Raw genomic sequence first — 12,147 nt, 5'->3', positions numbered from 1 at the left:
TAAACAATATAGTAGTTCCTCCTTATCCGTGGTTTTACTTTCCAGTTTCAGTTAACTGTGGTCTGAAAATATTAAATAAAAAATTCCAGAAATAAACAATTCAAAAGTTTTAAAATACACACTGTTCTAAGGAAAGTGATGAAATCTCGCACCGTATAGCTCCCTCCACCTGAGACATGAACTTTCTCTTTGTCCAGCATCTCCAAGCTGTAGACACTACTCATCCATTAGTCACTCAGTTGAGGTCTTGGTTATCAGATTGACTGTCATGGTGCTTGTGTTCAAGTGACCTTTATTTTATTAATAATGGCCCCAAAGCACAAGAGTAGTGATGCCAGCAATTCGGATATGCCAAAGAGAAGCCATAAAAGTGTATATACATATAGGAAAAAACATAGCATATATAACGTTTGATATCATCTGTGGTTTTAGGCATCAACCGGGGATTTTAGAACACATCCTCTACAGATAAAGGGAGACTACAGTACAAAAGGTTTGGTTTTAGATAAACATATAATCTTAGGTCAAATCTTTATCCCTATAATTAAAGACTCTAGCATTTCAGAATCTCAGTCACTTTTTAATCTCCAGGTAAAACAGGTATTTTCCACAAAGAAAGCAGTATCTCCATGCTAATTTATCAGCCCAGCTAGGTTAGTCAAGCAGGGCCACCAGTTAGCCATTAATAATAAAGCATATTAGTGAGAAAAGCAACTAGCAGGGAGTACCACTGTTCCCGGGTTCCTGTCAGTGCAGCAATTAACAAGGACTTCCCTGTGCAGAAAAACAGCTCAAAGAGTTCTAAAAACTTCCAAGAGGAAACTCAGGGCAACAACATTAATAAGACTTTGCTATTTGTTTTTAAATAGATTTGTTTCAGCAACAGAAATAAAGATGTGTCCTAAGGTAACAGTAAACCCAGACCAAGGAGCTCATGGTCATGTACTTACTTTGTCGCAGCAACCATCCACTCTTCACAACTGTCATCTTTTCACCTACAGCAGAAGAAACAGGCAGGTTCAAAATTATACCCAGAAAGGAGGACTGCCCTTCTGAGCTATTTTTACTCACAACACTTCTAACACCAAATGGGTGGGGTTGTTCCACACCAACAACCAATTCCCCAATTCTCAGAACACCAACTGGATGTCTACCAACTCAGTTTGATTCTAATGCTACCTATCTAGAGTTAGTGTCAGACTCCACAGGTTAAGGGCTCAGTGCTACAAGAGTACTCCCACTGTAAACATAAGCCCTGGCCTCCTGTTATTCTGACCTATAAAGTGGGTGTTCCCACACCTCCTCTCCTCAGATTCAATAATTTGCTAGAATGAATCACAGAACTCAGAAAAGCACTTTACTTACTATAAAAGATACCACCTAAGAACAGCCAACTGGAAGAGATGCACAGGGCAAGGTAAGAGGGAAAAGCGGAGCGCTTTCATGCCCTCTACTGGTGCACCTCCCACCCAGCACCTCTGTGTGATCACTAAAACAAAAGCTCTTGGAACCCTGTCATTTAGGGGTTAAGGAAGTTCCATTACGTGGGCATAATTGCTTACATCACTGGCCAATGGTGACTAAACTCAATCTCCAGCCTCTCTCCCCTCCCTGGAGGTCTAGGGATGGGGCTGAAAGCTTTAACCTTCTAATCACAAGGTTGGTTCCTCTGGTAACCAGTCCCATGCTGAAGTTGTCCAGAGGCCAAACAAAAGTCATCTCATTAGCATAAACTCAAGATAAACCTGAAATGGATTTATCATAAATAGCAAGATTCCTAGCACCTCTATCTCTCAGGAAATTCCAAGAGTTTTAGAAGTTCACATATTTCTCACTATAATCATAAAAACACAGCCATTTGGTCTAACTCTCCATCCTCATCCCTTTCAGAGTCAGCTGAAGAAGAGACCAAAGCCATTTTACTTCATTGGCCACCTGGCATTTACCAAATACAGTATCTCCTCAGTGGGGCGGGCCAATACAACCCCACCCCCCATTTCCCACTCTATGCTTTAGTCTCAACACCCTGCCCAACTTACTGAGTCTAACTCCACTCAACAAGCATAAAACAGTCTCAGGCATATTAAGATTTAGCTCTGTCAAGAATGTGTGGCTTCTCCTAACATGTCCAGTATCCTGGGTTTCTGGGGTCCAGCTGCCTTACTTTTATCCTAGCTAGCTATACCCAGTTGATATCACACAGCCCAATCAGGTGTGCACTGCTGTCAGCAGGTGGAGGAGTCAGTTCAGAGCAGAAGACCGAAAATCATGAAGAAAAAGTTCAATATACATAACTCCACAAAAATAAAAGTCAGAGTAGCAAAAAAAAAAAAAAAAAAAAAAAAAAAAAAAAATTAAAAAGTCAAAATGACCAATAAAAGATTAAGGAAAAATATTTACAACCAGACAGCAGCAAGGAATTAACTTCCTTCACTTACAAAGCTCACATATAACAGAGATACCAGTCACCTGGCAGTTCACAGAAAAAGAAACATGAATGGGCAATAAATTCATAAGACACTCACTCAATTTCTCTCCTAACTGAACAGACAAAAATACAAAACAGAAGTTAACAATATTGCCTATCAGAAGGGCAAATGAAAAATGAAAAAAACTATGATACTCAGAAAGGAGGTGTGATGGCAGGAATGAAAACTGCTGTAACCTTTTGAAGGAGGAGAGGGAGAATTTAACAATATATCAAAATTTTCAATGTTCATATAATTTGACCCAGAAATCTCACCATTAATAGGAATATATCTCATTGATATATATGCAGAGGTTCACACACTGCTTCTACAGCAAAACACTAGCCTCAACCAAAGTGCCCCCACAATAGAGTACTATTTAATGAGTATATCCACACAACAGGTCATTATGCAAATATGAAAAGGAATGAGGAAGAACAGAATGTGCTGATAAGCACACATAGCTGATACTTGCACAATTGTTTTCTGGAAGGAATCATAAAAACTGTTAACTATGGGTATCTCTGAAGAAAGGAATGAGGCAATGCTGTGTATGTATCAGAAGAGAGAATGACTATTCAGTCCCAGTATACCTTTCCATACTACCTAAAAATTTTTTAACAATAGCCTTTTTTTTTTGAAATCAACAGATATTAATTGAAGGCTGAGATTATGGGCTACTTTTATTTTCTATAGCATTTTTATGTCTCCTGCTTAAGGCACTAAGGTTTGGAAGCTTAGCAAAACAGAGCAAAAGCCCAAGTGGACACCTAAAAGAACAAATGAGTCTTCCTCATTTAATTTTCCTACGTCTATGTATGGCTGAATTCTCACCTCTCTCCAAAGCTTTAGAAAAAGAGCTCTGCAACCTTTAGTCATCCTGAATTCTGGCATCTCCAAACTCTCTTACTCTGAAGTTCTTAATATCCTTGCAATTTTTGCCAATTCATGCTGTCTCTCCTCACCAACAAAGGAAGTAATTTTTTCATCCTCCCCTATCTTTGTCCCATGCATTTAGGTGCTCAAACATACAGTCCCAGATGAACTAGATCCAGAAAGTCAGTCTCTACTACTTCTAGTGGAAGCGCATGCTGCTCACTGCTGCTGGCAGCCACTTTCTGATTAGGAGAGAACCAGCCTGAGGGCAGCAGACTATAGAGATAGCAAAGCTAACTCTGCTGAGCCAATGACTCAACCAATTGAAAAACCAACTCTAATCCAAGGCTTTTTGTTAAGAAAATGATAGCTTTTTAAATTATTTATACTGGGTTAAACTAGTTTCCTGCAATTTATAGCCTAAACCATCCTAAAACAATCATTGACTTCTAAAAGGATTTGAGGCAGAGAAATAATACCATCATATTTTCATTCAACAAATATTCTTTGAGCATATACTGTGTGCCCAGCCTTGTAGTAAGCACTAAGGATACAGCAGTAACCAAGCCAAGCTCCCTACTTTCATTCAGTTTACACTCTAGTGGAAGAAACAGGTTAAACTTACAAATTAAAAAGACAGGCAATGGAATACTACAGATAGTATCACATCTCTACAGTGATGAATTATCCTAGAACATAAAACTGGAAGGTATATGCCATATACCATTCATGCCAAATCCCAGATATACTAAAATTTCTAGTCATAACATGAATTTTCAGTTTATATCATGTGAAAAAGAACATATCTGGGAATAGGCCAAATATTACTTATAGGTAGTAAGAGCTATTAGCTATAACATAAATATAAAACCTGACTGAAATGTCAGACAGTTCTTTGCTGGTGGTTGTGAAACCAAGTGAATAGTAAAAAGATGTGGAGCAACAGAAAGGAATTACCTGAGTATTTGTGGTAAATTTTTAAAACCTCTTAATGACTCACTATTAATTTGGCTACATCTGCTATCATTCATAATAGCCAAAATGTCAGGCCAGTGTAAACTGAGATTAAGAATAGCTTCATTTATTCAAAGGTCATTAAGAACCTGAGTCCAACAATGTGCCAGTAAGGTTAACAATACTAGCACCTAAGAAAATAGAGTTAAAAAAAAAGAGTTTCAAAAAAAAAAAAAACTTTAAGGACCTACATATTTCCTGTTAACTGATTACTACCTATTATTTGGATCAACATCTGAGTTGCCAGATAGTGTGCCTATGTTTTCTTTGGTGTTTCCTTGAAGCAAGGCTGAGTTTTAACTTTTTAGGTAACTGAGGCTCAAGGGATGTCAACAAGAGGAAACTGCACAGCTGACCTGAGAATCAATTTTAGGCCACTTCAGTCAAGATCCAAAAGGAAAAAAAAATTCTTCATCTAGAGGACTACATTATAAACATATCTCTGATGTGCCTATATCAAATAGTTCAAAACTATCAGAGAAAGGGAAAATTGAATTATAACAAGGGAGAAAGAAATTTAAATTACAATTAGCAACCAAAACCTATGACTTTTTAAAGGGTAATTCTTCTAGGGACTGAGTAACTTCTTATCTGGTATCATTCTGTCTACCTTAGTCATTATAAGGAACAATCTTACATGTAATCTAGTGCCCAGATTTTTGTCTTCAGTACAGGCCTCCTCTAAAAGGAGCTACTGCTCCTTTAAAATCAGCTGGTTACAATTCAGGGACAGAATACCTCAAGAAAAGCCTAAGATGTATTATTGTCAAACACAACAATGCTTTTATGAATGCCTTTAGAAACAATAAAGAAGTCAGCCAGTTGAAAAAAGGGCATCCAATGGCCAAACTGTGACGTGAAAATAATAATTATAATATATCAGAACCAATTGAGACTAAAAGGTATCCCAAGTATAAAATAATGATTAAACTGGATACGTGACTATAGAATATGTTAGAAAAAACATATACCTTCCCATGTTAGTTCAATTTCACACAACTGGGGGTAAAGGGTAAAGGAGAAAGAGTTGGTTAAAAAAAAGAAAGTTGAAATACTTTGATTTGTGTAATATCTTCCGCTCACTTAATTCATATAGTTATTGTGTTAATATTAAGAGATATTTGCTGTGTTTACTGTTCAAGATGTTAGGATTTATTTTTAAGACAAAAAGTAGAGATGGCCGAGTTAAGGACTCAAGTGTACTGAAACTTAGGCAGCACAGAGACTGTAGCAACGGGCTTCAAACTCACCTAAAACAGGCTGCTGAGGTGAAATGACTCCCCAGAACCTCAGGGATGCACCAAATTTGGTTGCCTGCACTTGCTGGACAGGCAATTATAAGCCAGTCCCCAGAAAAATCAGAAAAAGTCAAGAGAATATTAAAATCCCATAATGGGAGCTTCCTAAAGCACCTTGTGAGGTCTTCACTCAGATCAGGCAATATCAGCAGCCACATAGCATCTTATTGGGGGGCTGAGGCCAGGGCATTCCGTCCTCTAGCAGAGACTGGAAGGTGAGCAGTAATCTGAGTACAGGAAAATAAGTTCTTTATCTCCTTTAAAGAGAGGTGTCTTTTGTCTGTGTCTACTAGCCTCTTCTGTTGGGCATCACACTGGTATCACCACCATCACATAGAGCATATTGCCTTATTAGACTCAGCCTTTGGTAGCAAGAGCAATCTTACCTCTGTCTAGAGTTTGTCCCTCTGTTTAGAGTTTGCTACCCCACCCTGCCAGGCTCCTCCAATGTATCCTGATATCTGACCACAAAGCAGAGGAGCAGGGGACACTGACTGTCACTCAGCCTACTTACCCTCAGCCTTACAGAGCACTTGCATGCCACCACCTAACATTCATACCACACTAATCAGCCTAGACCAATTCCTGCTCTTGGATTCTGCTACCCCACCCTGCCTTGAGGTTATCTAGGACCAGTGCTCAGAGGGGAAAAAACAAAAAAGGCAGACTTTAAACATCCATCTTTCCACTTCCTCTTCTATATTATATAGAAATATTACACATTTCTGGAAAATCTATATTTCTTTTCACTGAACAATGCAACTCACAGGAGAGTTACTTTCAAAGTCAGAAGACACACAGTGACACTAAAATAAGGATCCAGGACAAAAGATACACCAATAATGTCAAGATTTGCTATTTCCAACATTAATAATGGATTATAAAGAGCACAAGCAGCTAATTCTTACTTCCTCCCAAAATGGAACTAAAATGAGAGTTAAGGGGAAACAAAGTGTAAGTCCACAAAGACAAAGAGAATGGCAGCAGAGACAAAAGTGGATGAGATGCTAACAACATTGTAAAAGTTCTAAAGTAAATAAAAAGTCTCTGCATCCTACAGGGAAGCTCACCAAGAGATAAACTTTAAACACACACTTTCAGTTCTTCAGTAACTCTCTTAAATAGAAACACATAGCATGTATCATCAGGCATTTGAGGAAAGTCTAGAGATAAAAGAGATTAAAGAAATAAAAAAATTTAAAAACCTAAAAACAAAACCTCACAGGAATCAGAGACAATATAGGGAGCAAAAGATGACTTCAAAAAAATACTATTATCAGAGAAATGATATACAATACTGGATCCAGAAAACAAGAGCTCAGGTAAAAATGATAGCCAAAATTTAAAATTCAATAGGAGCATTGTAAAGATCAAGATAGAGGAAATATCTATCAAAGAAAAGTCTAAGAGGTGAAAAAAATTAGCAGATGAGCCTGGAATATAAAATTGTCTGCTTATAGGAAAGTTTCAGATATAAACCAGAGAAAACAGTGGAGAAGAAATACTATACAACATTTCCCAGAACAGGACAGATTTTTAGACACAAATGCTTCAGTGAGGGTCCAGCAGGATGAATTTAAAAAGATCTTTGGTTACGTATATGAATGAAATTTCAGAACTCTAGCAATAAAGAATAGAACCTAAAAACTTCCCAGAGCAAAAGAAGAGGTCATATATAAAGGATCGAGAAAGAAAGGAAAGTGCATCTTTATCAACAGGGTTGGAAGCTAATGGATTGCTATGTTCAAAATGCTGAGAGAAATTTATTTCCAAGCCAGAATTCCATACCCAAATTATCAATCGAGTAGATAAAATAAAGATATTTACACACATGCTGAATGATTTACTGTCCGTAAATTCCAGGACCTAGTAAGGAATGTATTCCACCAAAATGAGAGAATAAGCCAAGAGGAACTAGGGGATCCAATACGGGACCAAGAGAAAGAAAATGCCGACACAGATGAAGGAAGGTCCCAGAAATACTGCTGTGCAAAGAAACCAGCCCAGATTGGTGCGGGACACAGGCTCCAGGGAGAAAAATGAGTACTGACTTCGTCTAAAAGTTTCTAGTAGATTGAAAAGTGTTTACAAGGTGGCAAAAGTCATATATGATGGGAAGTTAAAGATTACATCAAATCAATAGCAATATTATATATTGAAATACAAAAATACTCTTAAAAAAGCAGCTAAAAAAGGTGAAAATGGTTGTCTCTAGTTAATGGAAAGGGAATGGGCAAGAGACTGATATTTTTTATGCTGAGGTTTAAAGTATTGTTTGGCTTTTCAATCTATGTATATGCATTATTGTGATATGTGAACATGTAAGCAATAATTTATATTATCCTCAAATATGTTTTAAAAACCCTAGATGAAATCCACCTACTTAACACCTACTTAATCCACCCTTCAACATTCTCTGTTTTTGTTTTAAACTGGGGTCGGGGGAGGGGCGGATTTAGTATATCTTTAGCAACCAAAAATTATAAAGTATAACTTTGATAATATGCTTTTTTCAATTCTAGATACTAATGCTTTAGAGTACATACAGCTTTGGAGTCAAAAGGCGTGCATTTAAATCCTGGCTCGATCACTTATAAATTACCTTGAGCAAGTTACTTAATTTTTCCAAGCCTTAGTTTCTTGATCTGTAAAAGGAGAATATCAACATCTACTTAACAGGATGTTTGGAAAACTGAGTGAAATAATTTGTAAGTGCTTGGCATACTGCCTGACAGTCACTAAAACTCAATAAATGGTAGTTGCTACCATAGCAATTATTACTACTATTACCGCTATTATTTCCTCACTATCTACCTAAAATTTGCCCAAAATATTCTAGAAGACAGATGTACATCAGGCTGCTTCTCAAATGGCTTGGAAGACAGTAAGTTAAGATGCTCTTGAGGGTCAAAATTTAAACATATATACTCTAGACGCAAAATAATAATAAAATATCAAACCAAAAACCTTCCCAGAACGCATAACCAATTAGACTCTGAAGGCACAGGAATGGCTCTTTGCCTTACCTTACTGAATTCCACACCTCTTCATAACGTACCTCAACTTTTCACTATTATATTCTAGAGCAGGATCTCTAATACATAAACTAAAACTCATCAGATGAAGTCTAAGTCTTACTTTTGGTCTCTAGAGAATAAAATGCTAGCAGGCTAGTTGTAAAATAGCCACAGCACTCACATGCCAAGAAAACCTATGAGAAGTTTTAAAATATAAACCATATTCAATAATTCAAATTATCTGAAATGTGAACTGAGATCATTTTAAAAGCACTGAATCCAAAAAGAACCAATTTAACAGATGGAAAGAATATTGCCTTTGGAATCTGGTGGTTCTGAGTTTGAAGCCCACTTTACCTTTTACTATGATTCTGGTCAAGATACTAAACGTCTCTAAGTCTCTTTTTTTTTTACCTCTATGACAAGACATTATGAGTTATTTTATGGGTTATTGAGAATTAAATGAGATAATATGTCCAAAGAGTCCTATAGAAGATGCTTCAAAAGTGAGATGTGCTATAATTACATTACTATTTTGTTCTAGGAACTGCAATTCAGGATTACCTGGTCACACCTGACTCATTCACAATATCCTGGTTCCTCTAGTTAGTGCTCTCTGTACTTGAGCTATAAAAGTTACTTCCTTATCAAAGAGGAAAACTCCTTCAAGGATGGTAATGTAAAGGCAACAAAAAGTCCCAGGTATACTCCAAAAAAGAAGACAAAAAGACTGGGTAACGCATCATCATTTAGAGGTCAGTTCATATGTGGTGTTGGCCATTTCCAAGTAACAACTGCTTCTTAATAAGCCCAAAACAAACACTCATCAAAGGGCAGACAAAGGCAAAAAAGTTCAAATTTCTGTAACCATGATCAAATTCAGAATACACAACCAATACATAAGACATGACTGGTACGACTGGTCCACTTTTTATAACATTTTTTAAAGATTATTGTACTGTGCAGTTTGGGGTAGTTACTGATACTAATAACGTAATTCTTTAATTTAGACATCCAGTACGAAAAAGTCAGAAGAAAGGAGAAAGAAACTAAGTATTAATATAGGATGGCAAGCTGGGAAGCATAGCAAAGCTTCCAGAGGGAGTCAAGAAAAACCTCTATCTTCCCAGGGAATAATAAATATGAGTATAAGAGAGGTACCTGTTCTTTCTCTACCACTGATGTACACATTTCGTAAATTCGGTCCTTGAGCTTATCAGGAAATACACAGAATGTGCTAACACCATTAAAAATACAATGCTAGTAAAGAACTGTTGTCGGGTTCTGAATTCTTTTCAGCAGCCTCCTTCAGTGAAACTGACAGTTAACAGTAAACATGTTTAGGTATTACCTCGTAGAGTATAGGGATACCTGTACCAGTTTTAACTAAATGTTTCAATTGCTTTAAAGATAACATCACTAACACATAATCATGAGATACTTTGTAGAATCTTGGTTCCTCAACCCTGTTAGGTCAGAAAGTTAAAAAGGCTTCAGACAAGATGAAGGCTGGAACTAAATTAGTCAGACTAAGGAAAGCTCAAGAATCAACCAATCAGCTTCACCCGACTCGTGACCCCTAACCCTCAATTTCTGCCTTTAAAGACCCTTGATTAAAAACCACCCGGGAGTTCAAGTTTTAAGCAATAGCTTCCCATTCTCCTGGCTTGGCGCCCTGCCAATAAACAGCTCTAATTTCTCTACTGTAAAACTTGGTGTCCAGTGTTTGGCTCTGCTGCAAGGTCCAGTGGGCCCACCCTCTTCGGTTTGGTGTCATCAGTTAAGCATTTACTTACCACCTACAACATGCCAGACACTATCATGTGTGCCAGGATGATCCTGCAAATTATGCTTCATTCTGTCCTTAGAAATTGGGGGTGGAGGTGGGGAGTCATGTAAGGAAATCACTACCAAACCGCAGGCACAAGAGCAGCCCAGACAAGCACCTGCCCAGTCAAAGGGTCTATTTCCAATATCCTACCTCTTATCAATAACTGGCAGCCTTGGGTTAGGAACTTCCAGGACCCAGGGAACCGAGCACAAATGAACCAGTAGCAGGAGCATTCATTCCCACAGTCTGGCCCTTAGGCGCTCCCACTGCACAGCACGTATACACAGAGAGTTTGGACGTTGATTTGCTCGACAAATATTGAGGGCCAAAAGTAAACAGGCAGTTAACAGTTCCAGCTCGGGCTGTAAGTCCCTGTGTAACTTAAGACAAGTCACTTCCTGCACTGGCATTAAACCAGTGGTTTCCTCAAGACTATGAGACCCAGGAACTTTCCTCCCTTTAGATATAAATGCTCTTCTCTCTGACAGTGGCTCTACCTAGTCCCAGTCAGAGGAGGATCAAAGATTCTCCAAGGCCAGCGGTCAAAGGCTTTTGAAATTAACTATATTCTCTCAGATTTTTTGTCACTGTAAACGTCCCAACTCACTCCTTTCCCTCCAGCTTGAAAAACTGAAACTTTATTATGAAGCTCATTTATGAAGCCTCTTCTATGTAAATAAGGATACATTTGATTTAAAAAAAAAAAACCTGTGCCGACGCGAAATAAAAAATTTCTGACCTCCCCCAGAGTTCCAATCTAGTCGGGTGAGAGCATCGAACGTGAAAAAAAGATTCACTATAAACAATGTACAACCATGCATCTAAAGCTAAGGACACTGCAAAACCAAGAGTAGGGGGAACGAAGCGGGACGTGCCCACCAACGAGCGCAAAGCTGCCCCGCTACTCCAAAATCCTAAAGGAGGCTGCAAACACGGGCGAGAGGAGAGCCGAAAAGGAGCCTGAATCCCACGACCGTAGGCCCAAGCCTGGGAAAACAGCGACCGGCGGGGAGCACGCGCGAGACGGAGGGGGTGGGGGAACTGGCTTTGGGAGCCGGGAGGAGAAGGCGCAAGCCGGGAGCAGACGGTTGGACCTCTAGGAGGGGCGTGGAGAAGTGGGAAGCTCCAGAGGAGGTTCCGGAGGGGGTCGATGCCAGTTCAGAAGAGCGGAAGGGGCACGGGAGGCCGGGGGACACCCCAAGGAAGTCTGGGGGGGGGGTCATCCGGATCAGAAGAGACCTTCACCTGTGAGTACAGACGTGGTGGCCGCTGCGGCTGCGCACCAAACCGCGGAACCAGCGCAAGGTCGTCACGGAATCCTCGACTCCGCCCGCCATGCGCCTGCGCTTTGGCCGCCGGCCCGCGTCCCTCCGCTAGTGCGCATGCGCAAGACCGGCCTGCGCGCGCAGCCCTGGAATTGAGGTGGTGGCAGGTAGATTTTGGAGTATCTGAGGTGGGAGGGGGGAGCGGGGGGGAGCGGAGGGGAGGATCCTGGCCAGCCTCAGCCCTGCTGCAGTACAGGCATAATCTTCAACTAAAAGAGGACTTAGCAGGGAAAAGTATGAGCTGAGTCTGGAGCATCCAAGAGCACCAGAAGTGAAGAATGCTCAGAAAATACAAGCGTGGAGGCATGTGAGAGGACA

The 12,147-nt window shown here is 39.5% G+C and overlaps 1 protein-coding gene across 7 annotated transcripts in view; it reads right to left on the bottom strand.

Moving 5' to 3' along the window:
- Nucleotides 1–11,873, bottom strand: part of PLEKHB2 (pleckstrin homology domain containing B2) — a 69,033-nt gene extending 57,160 nt beyond the window's left edge. For 2 of the 7 annotated variants that reach the window (XM_039869291.1, XM_039869290.1), the window contains exons 1-3: nt 11,750–11,828; nt 10,470–10,531; nt 951–995 (exon numbers count right to left, since the gene is read on the bottom strand). In XM_039869291.1, the coding sequence (XP_039725225.1) occupies nt 951–995; nt 10,470–10,530 (106 nt within the window). In that variant the 5' untranslated portion in view covers nt 10,531; nt 11,750–11,828. Of the gene's footprint in view, nt 1–950; nt 996–10,469; nt 10,532–10,654; nt 11,212–11,749 lie in introns of those variants that run through there. The other 5 variants (XM_039869292.1, XM_039869288.1, XM_039869289.1 and 2 more) reach the window with 5 other exon arrangements.
- Between the last annotated feature and the right edge of the window lie 274 nt (nt 11,874–12,147).

Source organism: Pteropus medius, unplaced genomic scaffold (assembly GCF_902729225.1).
Source record: "Pteropus medius unplaced genomic scaffold, Ma_sr-lr_union100, whole genome shotgun sequence".
NCBI lineage: Eukaryota > Metazoa > Chordata > Mammalia > Chiroptera > Pteropodidae > Pteropus > Pteropus medius.
Note: the sequence above shows the minus strand (reverse complement) of the source record. Positions and strands in the feature narration are given on the sequence as shown.